General features: G+C 40.0%; 1 protein-coding gene across 1 annotated transcript in view; it reads right to left on the bottom strand.

Moving 5' to 3' along the window:
* Nucleotides 1-18,394, bottom strand: part of F13b (coagulation factor XIII B chain) — a 37,727-nt gene extending 19,333 nt beyond the window's left edge. The window contains exons 1-7 of the mRNA XM_052199918.1: nucleotides 18,387-18,394; nucleotides 16,996-17,121; nucleotides 10,583-10,698; nucleotides 8,639-8,839; nucleotides 6,995-7,180; nucleotides 5,171-5,347; nucleotides 4,663-4,839 (exon numbers count right to left, since the gene is read on the bottom strand). Coding sequence (XP_052055878.1) covers nucleotides 4,663-4,839; nucleotides 5,171-5,347; nucleotides 6,995-7,180; nucleotides 8,639-8,839; nucleotides 10,583-10,698; nucleotides 16,996-17,121; nucleotides 18,387-18,394 — 991 coding nt within the window. The remainder of the gene's footprint in view (nucleotides 1-4,662; nucleotides 4,840-5,170; nucleotides 5,348-6,994; nucleotides 7,181-8,638; nucleotides 8,840-10,582; nucleotides 10,699-16,995; nucleotides 17,122-18,386) is intronic.
* Between the last annotated feature and the right edge of the window lie 847 nt (nucleotides 18,395-19,241).

Below are 19,241 nucleotides of genomic sequence, written 5' to 3'. Positions count from 1 at the left end.
ATCAGTCTGGCGGTTCCTCCGAAAACTGGGCACCTCACTTCCAGAAGATCCTGCTATACCACTCCTGGGCATATACCCAGAGGATTCCCCACCATGTAATAAGGATACATGCTCTACTATGTTCATAGCAGCCCTATTTATAATTGCCAGATGCTGGAAAGAACTCAGGTATCCCTCAACAGAAGAGTGGATGCAAAAAATGTGGTATATCTACACAATGGAGTACTATTCAGCCATTAGAAACAATGAATTCATGAAATTCTTAGGCAAATGGATGGAACTAGAAAACATCATACTAAGTGAGGTAACCCAGACTCAAAAGGTGACTCATGGTATGCACTCACTAATAAGTGGATATTAACCTAGAAAACTGGAATACCCCAAACATAATCCATACATCAAATGAGGTACAAGAAGAAAGGAGGAGTGGCCCCTTGTTCTGGAAAGACTCAGTGAAGCAGTATAGGGCAAAACCAGAACGGGGAAGTGGGAAGGGGTGGGTGCGAGGACAGGGGGAGAGAAGGGGGCTTATGGGACTTTCGGGGAGTGGGGGGCTAGAAAAGGGGAAATCATTTGAAATGTAAATAAAAAATATATCGAAGAAAAAAAAAGAAAAGAAAATGGAGAGAGCTTACATTAATACCTTGACAGAAAACCTGAAAGCTCTAGAATAAAAGAAAGTAAATATACCCAAGAGAAGTAGACAGCAGGAAATAATAAAAGTCAGGGCTAAAATCAACCAAATAGAAGCAAAAAGAACTATACAAAGTATCAACAAAATCAGGCGCTGGTTCTTTGAAAAAATCAACAATATAGATAAACCCTTAGCCAGACTAAGGAGAGGGCACAGAAGCACTACCCAAATTAATAAAATCAGAAATGAAAAGGGAGACATAACAACAGAAACTGGAAATTAAAAAAAAAATCATCAGATTGTACTACAAAAGCTTATACTCAACAATATTGGAAAATTTGGATGAAATGGACAATTTTCTAGATTCATACCAGGTAACAATGTTAAAACAGGATCATATAAATCATCTAAATAGTCCCATAAGTCCTGAGGAAATAGACGCAGTCATTACCAGTCTTCCAACCAAATATAAAAAAGCCCAGGACCACATGGGCACAATGTAGAGTTCTATCAGACCTTCAAAGAAGACCTAATACCAATACTCTTCAAATTAGTCCACAAACTAGAAACACAGGGGATACTACCCAGTTTATTCTATGAAGCCATAGAATAACATTTATACCCAAACCAAACAAGGAAAGAGAATTTCAGACCAATCTCCTTTATGAACACTGATGTAAAAACACTCAATAAAATTCTTGCCTACAATATCCAATACATCATGAAAACAATAATTCACCATGATCAAGTAGGCTTCATCCCGGGATGCAGAAATGGTTCAATATGTGGAAATCCACCAATTTAATCCACTACATAAACAAACTCAAAGAAAAAAAACTACATGATCATTTCATTAAATGCTGAAAAAGCATTTCACAAAATTCAGCATCCCTTCATGTTAAAAGTTTTGGAGAGATCAGGAACTCAAGGTCCATACCTAAACATAGTAAAAGCAATATACAGCAAACTGGTAGCTAAAAGGAGAAAAACTTGAAGCAATCCCACTAAAATCAGGGACCAGACAAGTCTGCCTACTCTGCTCCTATTTATTCAATATAGTACTTGAAGTTCTAGCTAGAGCAATTAGACAACAAAGGAGATCAAAGGTGTATACATTGGAAAGGAAGAAGTCAAACTATCATTATTTGCAGATGACATGATAGTCTACCTAAGTGACCCAAAAAACTCCACTAGGGTTTGACTATCTTGCGAAAAGCAATCTACAGATTCAATGTAATCCCCATCAAAATTCCAAATCAATTCTTCATAGAGTTAGAAAAAGTAATTTTCTCTTTTTGTTTGATTGTTTGTTTTTGTTTGGTCTGGTTTTTTGTTTTGTTTTGTTTTTATTTGATATAGTCTTTATTTACATTTCAAATGATTTCTCCTTTCCTTGATCCCCCCTGCCCGAAAGTTCCATAATCCCTCTTTCCTCTGCCTGTCCCCCCATGCATCACTTCCCACTTCCCTGTTCTGGTATTTCCCTACACTGCTGCACTGGGCCTTTGAAGAACCAGGGGTCACTTCTTCCTTCTTCTTGGACATCATTTGATACGTGGATGGTGTCTTGGGTATTTCAAGCTTCTAGGCTAATATCCATAGAAAAATCAATTTTCAAATTCATTTGGAATAACAAAAAAACCCAGGATATTGAAAACTATTATCCACAATAAAAGATCTGGGGGAATCATCATCCCTGACCTCAAGCTGTACTACAGAGCAATAGTGCTAAAAACTGTATGGTGTTGGTACAGGAAGGAAGATCAATGGAATAGAATTGAAGAACCAGAAATAAACCCACCTGCCTATAATCACTTGATATTCAACAAAGGTGCTAAAAACATCCAGTGGGAAAAAGACAGCATTTTTAACAAATGGTGCTGGATCAACTGAAGGTCAGCATGTAGAAAAATGCAAATTGAACCATTCTTATCTCCTTGTATAAAGCTCAAGTCCAAGTGGATCAAGGACCTTCACATAAAACCAGATACACTGAAGCTTAAAGAGGAGAAAGGGAGGATGAGCCTTGGACACATAGGAACAGGGGAAAATTTCCAATGGCTTATGCTCTAAGAACAAGAATTAACAAATGCGACCTTATAAAAGGCAAAGGACACTGTCAATAGTACAAAACGGCGGTAGCCAACAGATTGGGAAAATATCTTTACCAATCCTATATCCGATAGAGGGCTAATATCTAATATATACAAAGAACTCAAGAAATTAGACTCCAGAGAACCAAATAACCCTATTAAAAATGGGGTACAAAGCTAAACAGCGAATTCTCAACTGAGGAAACTCGAATGGCTGTGAAGCACCTAAAGAAATGTTCAATATCCTTAGTTATCAGGGAAATGCAAATCAAAACAATCCTGAAATTGCACCTCACACCATTCAGAATGCCTAAGATCAAAAACTAAGGGGACAGCAGATGCTGGCAAGGATGTGGAAGAAAAGGACCACTCCTCCATTGCTGGTAGGATTGCAAGTTGGTAAAAACACTCTGGAAATCAGTTTGGTGGTTCCTCAGAAAATTGGACATAGTACTACCTGAGGACCCAGCTATACCACTCCTGGGCATATACCCAGAAGATGCTCCAACATGCAATAAGGACACATTCTCCACTATGTTCATAGCAACCTTATTTATAATACCCAGAAGCTGGAAAGAACCCAGATGTTCTTCAACAGAAGAATAAAGAAAATGTAGTATATTTACACAATGGAGTACTACTCAGCTATAAAAACAATGAATTCATGAAATTCTTAGGCAAATGGATAGAACTAGAAAGTGCCGTCCTGAGTGAGGCAACCCAATCACAAAAGAACACACATGGTATACACTCACTGATAAGTGGATATTCGCCCAAAGGCTCAGAATAAACAAGATACAATTCACAGACCACATGAAGCACAAAAGAAGGAAGACCAAAATTTGAGTGCTTTAGTTTTTCTGAGAAAGGGAACAAAATACTCAGAGGAGCAATTATGGAGACAAAGTGTGGGGCAGACTTTGTGGATGCCAAGAAGTGCTTGCTGAAAAGAGTCTGTTATGACTATCCCCTGAGGGGACCTGCCAGAGTCTTACAGATATAGAGGCAGATGCTAGCAGCCAACCATTGGACTAAGCACAGGGTCCCCAATGGAGGAGTTGGAGGAAGGATTGGAGGAGCTAACAGGGTTTGCAGCCTCATGGGAAGAACTAGGATCTTAGCCAACCAGATCCCTCAGGGCTCACAGGGACTAAGCCATCAACCAAGGGGTACACATGGTTCCAGCTGCAATTGTGATGGAAGAATGCCTTGTCAGAAGTAGAGGTCCTTGGTCCTGTGAAGGCTCGAAAGATGCCCCAGCATGGGGAAATTGAGGGGGATAGGTGGGAGTGGGTTGGGAGGAGAGGCATCTTCTTGAAGGCAGGGGGAGGGAGGATGTGTTGGAGGATTTCTGGGAGGGGGGTACAGGGAAAGGGTATAACCTTTGAAATATAAATGAAGGCTATATTCAATTAAAAAAGTATCTCATCCAGCTAGATTGAAAAATGTTTAACAGAGGTTTTAAATTATTAAACATAGGGTTGCAGAGATTGCGAGATTGATAAAAACTACTTGGGGAGAGGTGCCTGTAATCTAGCACTGGGGAGGTGGGATGGGGGCAATCGGATGCTCATTACATAAGCAGAGCAGCCAATTCAATAATCTCTGGTTCAAAGAGAGGACTTGTGTCAAAGACTAAGGAGAGGAACCAAGGGTGACACCTAGCATGAACATCTAGACTCCACATGTGCAGGTGTTCATGCACGCACACAAACATATGCACACACTACATACATGTATACTCAGATATATGCATGTTAAACATAACAGATAATACTATACAATGCATACAAAGCTTAGTTTCTTCAGAGAGAATAATTCATTGAGTTGATCTGTAATAATTAAAAATAATTCTGGAATTAGAAGTAGTTATGCTCATTCAGAGATTATGGAGAACAAAGCAATTTTATAAGTATGAAATTATTTAAAAGTTACCTTCACATATGGGAGATTCTGGATACCAGCCAAAGTTATAGCACTGAATTAAATCAGATCCACTTAGATAATAATTTTTATGACAGAAAAATTGAACTACATCTCCTTCTTCATAGGTTTGCTTTACAGGATGAAAATAGCCATTTTCTATTAATCTCAAAGAAGAGCATGTTAATTCTAAAAAATGAAGAAATAGATAAAAATAACAAAACATTTATTTTTTTTCTAGTAGAACAACTCACTATTTATAATCCATACCTGGAATAGATGTTAAAAGATTTGCTGTGTTGCTCTATAAGCTACTAATATATTTTGTCTTGCTAAATACCAGCAGTTTTAATTAAACTGAATTCCAAAATAGCTAGAATGAGATTCTTCTGTTTGAGAGCTTAAAATAACTAAAGTCTACCCTTGACTAAATACAACTGAAAACAAAACTAAGAGACATGGAATGTTACTGGCAGAACGAATTATACTGCATGACCAACTGCGGGGAGAAAGTTCTTACTGTTGCACTGTGGTGTGACGGACCAGCCGTGAGCCTGGCACTCAGCTTCCTCAGCCTGCTTTCCTGTAGCCGTGTAGTAGCCTGCAGCACATGCATACTGCACTCTGTCTGTCACTTTGAACGTTCTCTGCACCGTGGAATAATTTCCATGATCCAACTCAGGGGCCAAACAGGTCTCTGAAAAAGTTAAACATTTATTTCATGAACTTTGACAAGCTTTGCCAATACCCTACACTATTTTTATTATTATTATTATTAGATATTTTCTTTATTTACATTTCAAATAAACCCTTTCCTGGTTTGCCCTCTGACAGTTCCCTATCCCATCCCCCCTACCCTTGCTCACCAACCCACCCACTCCAGCTTCCTTGTCCAGGCATTCCCCTACACTGGGGCATCGAGCCTTCACAGGACCAAGGGTCTCTCCTCATTGATGTCTGAAAAGGCCATCCTCTGCTACATATGCAGCTGGAACCATGGGTCCCTCCATGTGTACTCTTTGGTTGGTGGTTTCATCCCTGTGAGCTCTGAAGGTACTGATTGGTTCATATTGTTGTTCCTCCTATGAGGCTGCAAGCTCCTTTAGATCCTTAAAAGGTGTCGGAGAGGGTGTGGAGAAAGAGGAACACTCCTCCACTGCTGGTGGGGTTGCAAATTGGTACAACCACTCTGGAAATCAGTCTGGCGGTTCCTCCGAAAACTGGGCACCTTACTTCCAGAAGATCCTGCTATACCACTCCTGGGCATATACCCAGAAGACTCCCCACCATGTAATAAGGATACATGTTCTACTATGTTCATAGCAGCCCTATTTGTAATTGCCAGATGCTGGAAAGAACCCAGGTATCCCTCAACAGAAGAGTGGATGCAAAAAATGTGGTATATCTACACAATGGAGTACTATTCAGCCATTAGAAACAATGAATTCATGAAATTCTTAGGCAAATGGATGGAGCTAGAGAATATCATACTAAGTGAGGTAACCCAGACTCAAAAGGTGAATCATGGTATGCACTCACTAATAAGTGGATATTAACCTAGAAAACTGGAATACCCAAAACATAATCCACACATCAAATGAGGTAGAAGAAGAAAGGAGGAGTGGCCCCTGGTTCTGGAAAGACTCAGTGAAACAGTATTCAGCAAAACCAGAACGGGGAAGTGGGAAGGGGTGGGTGGGAGGACAGGGGAAGAGAAGGGGGCTTGCGGGACTTTCGGGGAGTGGGGGGGCTAGAAAAGGGGAAATCATTTGAAATGTAAATAAATTATATCGAATAATAAAAAAAAAAAAAAAAAAAAAAAAAAAAAAAAAGAAAAAAAAGGTGTCACAAAGCATGTCCCATTGAGTGTTAATTATAATATAGCAGTTGGCAAAGGCAGCAGCTGTAAAATCAAAAGGACCACTTTGCCTTTACCTCTGTGGCTTCATTGCCCTAGTCCTCTATCAGGCCGATTGTACTTGACCAAAGGCCTCATTTCAAATGAAGTCTTGTGACGCAATAACTTTATTAAGTGCCATCAGTGTATTTGTATAATTTTACACATAGTCTAGCAAAAAAGAAAATATTTGCATAAATTATGCAGAAAATCCTAGTAAGGTTCTCTCACTTTGAGCATTTTGGCTCTTTCTAGTTAGTCCAACGTAAGACCTGATGAGGCATGGGACTTGCCAGAAGTTGAGAACCAATGGATTATATATATACAAACATTTTTTAAACAGCAAAATACTGTCAACTTTGCACACAGAAGAGACATACAAAATAAAACTGCTTATGAAGCGTTGACCTCACAGTTGAATAAGTAGCTGTGTTCTTGTGTGTGTACCTTGTTCTTGCCTGCAGGACGGCTGAGCAGACCACCCTTCCGGAAGACACTTGACCACCTCTTCATCCTTCCCACCAGTGGTTTTATATCCAGAGGTGCAACCGTAATGCATAGTCTCTTGAATTTTGTAGAGTACTTTGTCATCTGAGACATAGCCATTCCTTAGGACAGGCTTCAGACATTTTTCTGTGTTGTAAAAGTAAACGTGCTGTTTCATGATGAAATTAAAAGGTTTATCTGTTTAATAATGAAACTCACATTATGGACTTCACTAAATTGAGAAGTGAACCCACACAGATAATGTTACTCTTAGTTGGAATTTTGAGGAGTAAAATAATGTTTACTCCAGAATTCCTTGATTTGGTTTAATTTTGGAAATACCTTACATGTCCTGCATGAAATTTCTTTGGAAATAGATTCAGCTTAGCATCAGTCATTTTTGTATCTACAAGTTTTAATTTCCTTAGACACTCCTACCCTGACCACATGTTCTTGGAAAATACAGTAATAGCTTTTCACGAGTTGCCAGTAATCACAAGTAAAAGCAATATCTTCTTGTCCTAAGAGATGCATTATTCCATTGTTTCATAATCTAATCAAAAACATCCTTAATGGAGCATTAAATAATGCTAAAGTAACTTACTGTAAAATCTTCATTCATTATTCTTGAAAATATTTTGGAATCCAGGAGTCAGTTTATGTGGACTTACTAAGTCATACATATGTGCCTGAAAGCCTTTGAGTCTACAATCAAGTTTTTGATAAATATGTGCCACAGTAAGGTACAAAAATTACCTTCCTCTCAGGCATCCTATAATTTTTATAAGTCCTATTATTGTTTTTGACAAAGCAATCGAGAAAGATTTAGAGATTTGTCCAATATGTTTATATTGCCACAAAGACATTTAGTACTGTGTGGTACTCAATGTCAACGTTTCAACTTCATTTTGTGCACAAGAAGCAGGCTAAGAATTTTCATGTTACTTTCACAGGGGTAGTGATGAGATCACACCCAGTTAGTTGATTGTAGAGATTCTGCCTTAATAATTATGCCCCATGCCAATCTCTGCAATTTTCTGTCTCTTAAGATAGTAAGTTCAAGGAACGCAACTTCTTTCCATCATGTTATAATGACGTTTACTTTATAACTCTGTTATAAAATATTCTGGTCTGTCCTGAAATCACAGAATGAACAGTTGTCTTGTGCAGTTCTGTTTACTAGGCATATCAACCACAGCTACTACCATACCACAATGGATCAGGAAGTCAGGGGACTCTGACCTCAAGACATTTCACCTGAGTACAGGGAAGCCGGCAATAACGAACGCACAATGCAAGGAAGCAATGCAGTGAGCTGCCCAGTACGCTACGACTCACCCCGCTGAAGTCAGCATGCACAAACCTTCAGCTCTCAGTGGATAGGACAATGAAAAGTGGCCATACAGAAGAGTGACAAAAGTACACAAGAAAGCATTAGAAAGGCTCATCATGTAAAAAAAAAAAAAAAGCTCTCTTACTCTGGCTTCCTATTAAAGATCATGAATATGGTAAGTCCCGCCTTACTGAAAGTAGCCCAGATATGCCTGTTTAGCTACTTAGATGCACATTTGTAGGTATCCCTCCTGACAGCATGTTCTGACTTACTGTAGCACCTTGGGTTTGGAGACCAGCCTTCTGCTGTACACCTGATTTGCTCTTCCTGCTTCCCACTTTCAGTTGCATAGCCAGCCAAACAGAAGAACGGTATTTTTTTGTCTAAGCTCATGGGGAAGTAAAATCTTTCAAATGTATAATAATATTGGGCAATCCTTCCATTTTCCACGGTAGGAAAACCGCACTGTTTCTCTGAAATGAGGAAAACTCAAGCTGAAAATGGAAAAAAAACATGCAAGCCCATGATACTCAAGATGAAACAATATTCCTAAACTTTTTTTGGAAGATCCTTCAGTTTACACTTGCTTTCATAACCTAAGTTTAGAAGTAATAATGTCACAATCTGTCTAATATCATGCCCTCCCCTCTTTATATATGCTGGCAATTCTGAACAGCTGTGTTACTCAGAGTAACTAACAAGCGACTTCTTGGAAACTTGTCCTTGCTTTGTAGAACACTCTTATAGATACACCATGATATCCCATATGCAATTTTAACATTTCTGAAAATCATACTAGTAAGAGTAAAAATAAAAATGAAAGCTTAATTCATTTTAATAATAGGGTTTATATCATCTAATGTGTTAGAGTGTTCTATATTCTTTGTTCACACTTTTTAAATCCAGCAGGTATTTCATTCACAGATCAGCTCTGCTTGGACCAGCTGTTTCAGTGTTCAATAGCCATAGAGCTCACTCTGTATTGGCAGGGAGTTGATTCCAAGTGTTCCTATAGATGCCAAAACACACGGATGCTCAAATCTTTTATATTCAGTGACTAAAATTTTGCATGTAGCTTGCACATCTCCACCCATGTAATTAAAATTGTCTCTAGATGCTTAGAACATTTAGAACAATGTCTGGTCATCATTTTATGAATGTAAATTCAAATTCAAGTTTTGATTTTTGGACCTTCCTGCATATCTTTTTTCCAAATTCATCCATCTGAAGTTGGATGAGTCTGTAGATGAGAACTCAGGAATGCAGGCTGCAAGCCTTCTGTGACTAGTGTTTCCTGTATCAGATGGCACAGTTCTAGACTAGCTGAGGTCCTTGAGATATAAAAACTATACATAATTATGAAATAGGTGGCTTATGATTTAAAGGGAAAGGACATGTAACCAGTTAAAATAAAACCTTTCAAGAATAAGTTTGAAAACCAGAATGTTTAAGTAGCCAGAGAACAAATATTTAGCTTGCCTAGTCATTGGGAAATTCACATTCACACCATTGCACTACTGCAATACCACTAACATGACAGAAAGAACAAGGACAGACCTTCACAATGATTGAAGAAACAAGACTCTTATATATGAGAAAATAATTTAAAGATAATTATTATAGGAGAACACATATCATCTTATGAAAATGTACATTGAGTCCAAAGAGACACAAGTGTTTTTATATTAACACTGTTTGTAACAGTATCAGATTGCAAACTAGTTCCATTTAATTGCAGAACAGATAGTAGCACAGTTTAGACTAGTGGTTCACAACCTTCCTAATACTGTGACCCCTCAGGACATACAGTTATTCATATTGTCATGACCCCACCCCAACCATAAACTTATTTTGTTGCTACTTCATAATAATAATTTTGGTACTGTGGTGAATCATAATATAAATATTTGATATGTAGAAGATTGGATACATGACCCCCAAGGGATCACAACCCACAGATTGTGAACCACTAGTTTAGACATTCTTCCAATAGAGTAGGCTTGATAGAAGCTTACAATGTCCAACCATCCTCAAAAGCATAGTAGTGGATAAAAGAAGCTAATTGCATATAAGTCATGCAACTTGTTTGAGGGGGCAACGTGACCCATGGTAAAGAAGTCAGAATGGTTAGCACCGTGTTCTGTTGCCTTACAGAGAAAATAATGATAATATCAGCCAGGGCTGAGAAAAACTAGGCAAAGTTACAGGCACCATACCATTGGCAGCATCAAGTGAAACATGTGCATTAAATTCCTTCGTATAATAGCGAGGGGTTTGGAAGAACCCAAAGTAGCTACTATGGAGAACAGCAATAGCCTCAAGGGCCACTTTTCTGGACAGAAGAGACAATACCAATCAATGGAAGAATTATCTTGGGTTATACCTCAAATCTGTAGTATTGATATCTCTGGACAATTTTATTTATAGCATAATTTTGACAGAATCATGTCTAGACCCTCTTACTCTCTCCCAATATTTCTGTTTCTACAATCAACAATATTGGCATCAAAAGCATCACTATGTAATAACTCCAGACAAAGAAAATAGAATCATGAGAAGAAATCTTGCTAGAGATTTTATTCTTTTTCAAATTTCCCACGTTAAACTCTTGCTATAAAAGGAGAGAACTAAACTCATGCAAGTGTTACTATTATGTATGGATCCTTGCCTAAAATTATAATTAAGGCAAATATATGACTTTCGAATTTACCAGAATACAGCATTACCAGAATGAATTTAGTTAATACCAAATTACTCAGAAAACAGTTTTAAGTGGTTAGACCCTGGCCCACCATGCTCCCAAAACTAGAGAAATAAAAGATTCCAAAGAAACGTTATCAAAATGTCTAAACAAGTTACTTTTATTTAAAGCATGCATACAAAATTGGTATGTTAAAATGAAATATTAAAATAATATTTCAAGTATTCAAGTATTATGGCACTTACACTCTCTGTTCTCCATGTGTATTTTATAGAATAAAAGTAATAAAAGAATTAATTTTACCTTCTGCATAGAGTTCTCCTGAGATGATTAATAAAAGAATAAATAGCAAATATCTTGGCCTCATCTTCTGTAGGTGTTTCATGAGGATTTTTACAGCTCTAAAGCACCCAGGATCTCATTACTAAGTCCACAATCTTCTCTTGACAAAACAAGTTAATAATTACATCTGTCTAAGTACCTTTGAAACAAGGTTACATTTTACTTAAACTATTCTCAAATAAATACTGTGCCAGTATTTGCTGACAGTATTTTTCTGAGTTTAATAAGAAAATATGAGGCAACAGAGGCAAAAATGACGGCAGCATAAATAATGAATCCAGGCCAAATAAGGAAGATTCAAGTCAGATTCACAACTGTTTATTCTTGGGGCAAAGTCTACCTGCTCACTGCTATTTGCAAGCTTTGAACTGAACAAAGATGAACTTAGGGTGCATGAGGCAGTGGATACCTGATGTGAAAATACCTTGTCTGGCATGCAGTCTCCCAAAACACAAGCAATCTTGACTTAAACTATGACAGGAAATTATAAAAGGCAGTAAAGCACATGTGCTGTGTTTGAGCTGTGTGAGAAGAGGCCAAATGAGTAGCATTACAGTATTACTCACTTATGAGAACGTTTTGGATGAGCACTATGGGCAAGTCATAATGTCCCTGATTCCACAACCTAAATGCTTTCCACCTCTGAAAACTACCATGTTACAGAAATGAGGGTCCTACACGATTGTCAGAAGACATATTCAAAGCATAGCAGTGCCCAGTATTAAACTGCTGCCAGATCCTTCATGTCTTCCGTGTGATATGTTGATTAGGTTCCTTAGTTATCATATCTTTGCATCTCAAGAGCAAGTCCTAGTTGGCAATGGTGTACACTCCATTCAGTGCTCTGCTGCACTTACCAGTTTCCTGTTTGTGCTTGTGTCTGTTCGTCAGGGATAGCCTCGTCTGGCTTCAGTACACTGTGATGCTGGCTTTACTGAAGGAGTCGGGTTCTCTCTGTAGCCCTGGCTGTCCTGGAACTCACTCTGTATACCAGGCTGGCCTCCAACTCAGAAATCCTTCTGCCTCTGCCTGCCAAGTGCTGGGATTAAGGGCGTGCACCATCACTGTGGATGTACACAATTAAAGCAAGGTTGATTTCAAGGTATTTGGGAGAAACCACTACCTAGAAAAGGTCTTTAGATTTTCTGTTCTTTATATCTTATCCAGTTTAAGTCTGTTTTCATTTTTCTAATTTTTTTCTGATTCATCCTTGACCGATATTTTAGTCCATTTTGTCTTTGCTATGACTGATGCTCAGTACTCAAAGAAAATGTGGAGAACAGGCAGGATAGTTGTCTTCTTTAAAATACATTTGTAGTGGTTTGAATAAACTTGGCCCAGGGAGTGGCACTATTAGGAGGTGTGGCCTTGTTGGAGTAAGTGTGTCACTTTGGGGGTGGGAAATGAGACCCTCCTTCTAACCACATTGTAACCAGTTTTTTAGAATCCTTCAGATGAAGATGTAGAACTCAGCTCCTCCTGCACCATGCCTGCCTGGATGATGCCATGATCCCACTTTGATGATAATGGACTGAAGCTTTGAAACTGTAAGCCAGCACCAATTAAATGTTGTCCTTATAAGAGTTGTCTTGGGAGCAGGGCAGTGGTAGCATACACCTTTAATCCCAGAATTTGAGAGGCAGAGGCAGGCGGATTTCTGAGTTCGAGGCCAGCATGGTCTACAGAGTGAGCTCCAGGACAGCCAGGGCTACACAGAGAAACCCTGTCTCAGAAAAACAACAACAACAACAACAACAACAACAACAACAAAAGAGTTGTCTTTGTCATGGTATCTCTTTACAGCAATGGAAACCCTGACTAAGAAAATAATTACCTCTTCCATTTTTTTTTTTTTGTCTATGATTGTTTCTCCACGTAATCCCTATTTATGCACCATAAACATGCATGCCTGGTATCCACAAAGTCCAGAACAGTGTCCCTGGAACTGTACTTACAGACGGCTAAGAACAGGTAATGTAAAAGAAAGCCAGGTCCTCAGCAAAGGCAGCAAATGCTCTTATCTGTTGACTTCTTCAGCCCCTATTATATTGTTGTCAAAATCGAGGAATTTTTGTCCATTTTCATCTAAAATAATTGAAAGGTATAAGGTGCCATTTGTGATGGATGAAACTGAAACAATTATACTCATGCTAGGGACCACCTGTTCTCTATCATACAGAAAGCCTAGTTTTGAATCTTTTGTATGTCAAAGCAGGAGTCTAGAAATGGGTCGATGTGAGGATGCGTCCTGGAGGCAAGGGGATGGTAAAATACAGGTAAAATGAAAGTAAAGAGACAGCACTGGGGGCAGAACGCTTCAAGAATGGAGGGATTCGGAGAATAGGGAAATGAGGTATTGGCATAAGACTTGGCCAAATGAAGGGAAATGAAAGTTATAGGGAAGTCATATGAAGATCTATGGTCATCCAAGTCAAGAAAAATTCAATTAGAGCAAAAAGCTGAACACAACATGAAAGGAGAAGGGGCAATACTAGGAGTTAAAGGTTTAAGTACAGATCGTGTGGGGATAGGAAAGGATAGGCAGTGGATTAGCATATATATATATTATACACCAATCTCTCTCTATATATGCATAGAGTGGATTAGTACACACACACACACAAACACAGAGGCAGAGAGGCAGAGAGAGAGAGAGAGAGAGAGAGATGTGTGAGTGCACACAGTTGCTCCCAGAAGAAATAGGGCCTTAAATGAAAACTTCATTGTTAGGCATGGGATATAACCCCCCTAGCTATTGGTCAGTGAAGCCCAAGAGGTACCCCCAAACACAGACACACAGGCTATTGTCAGTTCTTGGGGGCCCACCATAATTACATGGTAATACTCCATTGCTAAAGACATCACTTATCCTGGATGCAAGACACAGAGATATCAATCTCAAACTGATCAGGAAACTCCCTCTAATGATTAGCTTATACAGTGCCAGAAGGTGATATGCAGGCTACTGGGGATAAAATAACTGGATCCTGCATGCTTCCATACTGATATGTGGGTAAAGATGTACCCAGTGGTACAATAGTGAGATGGGCAGTTTTCTGATTGGACTGAGGTCTGTTCCACAGGAGAGATTCCTTGCCTGATATAGTAAGCATAGTCAAAGCCCCTGAATGGGGGTTATAGGAAAAAGGGAGAATTTGTTCTTATACTAAATGACCAGGGTATCAATGTGCATTCTAAATATTTATGTTCATAAGCTCAGATTTGAGCTGCTCTCAACTTTGATTATCTAAGTTTCTTTCTGGAGTATGTAATGCAAAGTGGCCAAGTATAAAACCTGAGTACTCACCTGTGGGCAGATCATTTATATCAATCAGCCTTCCATGCTTCAAGGCTCAGGCAACTTTGCAGAAGAGGCGGAAAGAATGTAAGAGAATGTAATCAATTTTTTAAAAAGATATCAAGAGTGTGCTAGGTACTAGGGAAAGTTTGAGGAAGATAGTTGTGGATGGATATAATCAATATACACTACATGGTCTAAATTTTCAGTGAATAAAATACTTTTGAAATTAGCTATTCTGCTGTTCACTCTTTTCTTGTTGGTTTTATGTCCTAATTATCTTTGTAATGCTATGCTTTTATTCTTTATATTGTAGCACATCTAGATTATTCTGTAGGGTGTCTGTCTATTTCTAGTGTATCTACCATGGAACACTGAACATTGTCCAGCAAACTGTCTTAAGGTGATAATACTTAATCATCAGAAACTTTACAGTTCCAATCAAAATAAGCTGTGCATGTGTGCACACACACAAACACACACACACACACACAAACACACACACACACACACAAACTGTATCTCCAATGTGTTTATATTCAACATACAGCAACCCTCTAATACCAACTGGGTACCTTACAATTAAATTATAACCTAAAGAACTTGATTACAGTTTAATATTAAACTCCAAAAACTTTGCATTACTTCAGATGCTAGGTCACTGTGCTATCTATACTTCTATGCAATGTGACTATAAATTAAGACCTCTAGCAATGACTCAAAACCTTCACATGTGTTATGGTTTTGTATAAATACTCACAAAGCTCAAGGAAACCAGCAATTTAAGTTACAGTTTACTATAACTGTAACTGATATGTCAGAGCACAATCCAAAATCTAAATGAGTATGCACAGAGGAGCTAGACAAGTCCTGAGCAGCTTTGTGTGTAAGATGGATTGCACCAAACTTTGGTACATGAATGGCCCCACAAATGCTATAATTCACAAGGATCTACCTGTGAAAGGGAAATATAAAATTTGCTAATAGACAAGGAGCAGGAGTGGAGTAGACAAAATACTGGCAGAAACAACTGGAATTGAGGTGGGGGGGGCGCATTTGTGACATAGGAATGCAGAGCACTGACCACCTGTGAACCCCTAGCACCCACCAATGAAATTTTACATTACCTAAATCCTTCTAGAGAGTTCCCATGGTTCCCTATATGAAGGCCTACACATCTGTCTAGGGGTCACCATTTTGGAGAATGGTTGACCCCTGCATGATGGTTGTTTCTGCAGAATAAACACTCTTTGTTTTTGCATACTATCTGGGTTCTTTCTCCAGCGATTTTTGGACCCTTACAAGTTCACTTTGTCAACAGAAAAAACAGCTTTCAACCAGAATATGTTGCCAGCCATGATCATGCATGTTTGGCTTGGTGTAATGACTGTTTACTCCCTGTAAGGTGAAAGCTACATGAAGGCATTCACCAAGTAAATTCATGGGATTGTGGGGAGCCAGGTTTTTACAGCAGAGCAGTGAAACTCAGCCATGAACACCACATGTTTTGTGATAGCAACTTGGCTTTTAAGTTCCTAGAATCTATCAGTCACCTATGAAGACATCCCTAAGGTTTACCCAAAAGTGAAAAGGATGTTACAACATCAATGTTAGCAATGAATGGCACAAAGGAATTAAAGGTAATTGAAAACAAACTGACTACCTGCAACATTTTAACCCCCCAAGGCCCTAAAATGATCAGATACAAGTAAAAGAGAAAAATTTTTTTCAAAGTTGAATCACTTTCAAAGTTTAACCACAATTCACTCAAAGTTCAGGATTTCATTGTCTAAAGAGGCCAACTATGATCTTGTAGAATCTCTAGAGAAATTTTGCTTATCTACTTGAATTGAGAAAGCTAGACTGATTCCATGACAGTTCAATAGAGGCCTAAATCTCTGTTTCCAAGAACTCTGCAGAGTCCTTGGAAAGTCCTAGGCAAGTCCTGCCCTCAGAAGCTGCCCAGCCACCTGGCTTAAGGCAAGGACAATGGGTCAGCCGCAGTTTCCAGACTTCCTGAGCTATTTCTTTAGTAACAATTCCCAGACCTCCCCAGCAACAGTTTCCAGCCCCCTCCATCTATCTGTTAATGGAATGTTCCCAGAGATGGAGTAAGATGAAAGTCACCTACCCCAGACTTCCCTAATGTGCTTTACATCAGGACTTTGAGCTCACTTGGTTGTCTCTCTACCTTGGTAATAGGAGACCCCAGCATGCTGGACTTCGGCACAATAAAACACTCTTTGCATTTACATACTATTTGAATCCAGGGTATCATGGACCCTTACATTTGGGGGCTTGTCCCAGGATTCACTGGAGAAACCCTGACCCAAATAGCAGACTTTTTCTGATCGTTAAGTCTGGGTGCCCAGTTGTCTTTGGTCTTGCCCATAACTGCTTGTTTCAGGTTTAATCTGGAGGCCAAGAGGAACAAAGCAGACATGTGCTTTACCTTGTCTCCTGGCCAGGGGCAATGGAGGACACTCCCAACCCCCTACCAGAAGCACAAGAACTTGCTAGCTCTCATCTGGATTCTGAACTGGCATGGTCCTCCCATGTCCAGGGAGGAAGACCATGTGAGACAGCTTTTTATTTTTTGTTTTCCCAGGAATATCTTCCTGTGTCTGTGTGCATTCTGTGCTTTTTGTCCTTTCGTACAAATTTTTTTTTCTTAGGCTGGGACAGGCACAAAGCACCCTACTGGGCTTGGTTCTGATCCATTTTAAGGACGTTTGCACAGTTGCAGAAGATTCTGGTTTGGGTGGTCATCCCAGAAAACTATCTTTTGCAGGAATGAAAGGCCCACCTATAAAGTAGGATGGCCTGAGAAGGGGACTTTCTATCTCTAGATATAGATAGATATAGATATATAGATATAGATAGCCTTATTGAGGTGCCATGCCACCTGGCAGGAACTTGATATCGACCAATGTGAAGTTCCTCTCCCAGCCTTTGAGTAGGAACTCCTGTGTCAGCCATAATCCCCTCCACCTAGGGTGGAGTGCTCAGACCAAGGTGAAGCCTATTCTTCAAGGACCTGCAGTTCCATGAGAAAACACTAGCCACCTGTGGAGCAACTGAACTGATTTGCTGAGAAGCTTCCAGACTTTTCCCCCTGCCTATATATATATTGGGAGTTCTTCATTAAACTTTGAGACCTTGAATAGCAGGTGTTATCTTGGTCTCCATCCCTTTTTTGCCGCCTTCCCATACATCCCCAGCTTCCCTTCCAGGTAACCCATTCAATGTAACTGTGGGCAGTTACAGACCTCCCCACCCTGGATAGGATGAAGGTTTAGTTTATGAGGCCTGGGGCCACCCAGACCAAGTGCTATGGGCCTTAATGCTCCCTACCTTCCTCTACAGGAGGGTCAGCCATGGCTCCCTGCCTTGCTCCTTTCTGCTACCGAGGATCTCTGTCCCCTTATGTTCCTGCCCCTGCCCACCCAGCACAGACAGAGGAAGGAGCAGCCCCTGACTCTCCTGACTCCACCTCACGCTCTGGCCACACTGCCCAGAGGGCCAACTCTACTATGGCCTTACTCCTCCGGACTATGGCGGCCCAGATCTCAGGGGGGACAGGTCACGGCATGTGTCATTTGCCAGTAATCCTTATAACCCATTTTTAGAGAGAACCTCAGCTCTCACAGGTCTTCTAGATTTAATCATGCTGACTCACCTGCCCATCTGGACTGACTGTCAGCAACTGCTCCAGGTCCTCTTCATGACAGAGGAGAGAGAGGATGGTGGGAGACACCTGGAAATTGGTTCCAGGAGCAAATGGGCTGCCCACTCAAACCCAGGCTGATATTGATGCAGCCTTTCCTTTGACTCACCCTGACTGGGATTTTAACACTGCTGAAGGTAAGGAGAGGCTCTGGGTCTACTGCCAGATTCTGACTTGGGGGGGGGGGGAGGGCTGTCTCAAGGATTCAAGAACTCACCCACCACCTTTGAGGAGGCACTGCATGAGGACTTGGGTGAGTAATGGTGAGCCCAACCCCAAATAAGTGTGCTCCAGTATGTATTGTGTGTGTGTGTTGAGGGGTAGGGGTGGGGTGGGGGGTGGGGGGGAAGAGCTCCCAACTTGGAAACCTGCCAGGAGGCCACATGAGACCTGCTACAGGAGCTGACTCAACCTGGCTACCAAGTATTTGTTAAGAAGGCCCAGCTTTGAGGTCACCTATGTGGTATACATATTCAAGGGAGAAGGGCCAACACATGCTGTCGGACACCCCAGAAGCTTTAAATCAGGCTTTCAAGGTCACTAATAGTCTGCCTTGGTAACGGGAGACCCTGGCATGCTGGACTTCTACAGAGTAAAAAACTCTTTCAGTTTACACACTAATTAAGTCCAGATTATCATTCTTTGGCCAATCATGGACCTTTACATTTTTGCTTTGCCAATCAAAAATGCAAAGCAAAGCACCTTGAGGTTGTAATGGTTAATCTCAAGCAAGAACTTGGTGAGATCTAGAATAACCTGGGAAATGTGAAGCCGGGCATTCCTATTAGGTATTGCCTTGATTACAGC

The sequence above is a fragment of the Apodemus sylvaticus genome, chromosome 12 (genome assembly GCF_947179515.1).
Source record: "Apodemus sylvaticus chromosome 12, mApoSyl1.1, whole genome shotgun sequence".
In the NCBI taxonomy this organism is placed as follows: Eukaryota; Metazoa; Chordata; class Mammalia; order Rodentia; family Muridae; genus Apodemus; species Apodemus sylvaticus.
This window is presented reverse-complemented; position numbering and strand designations above follow the sequence as displayed.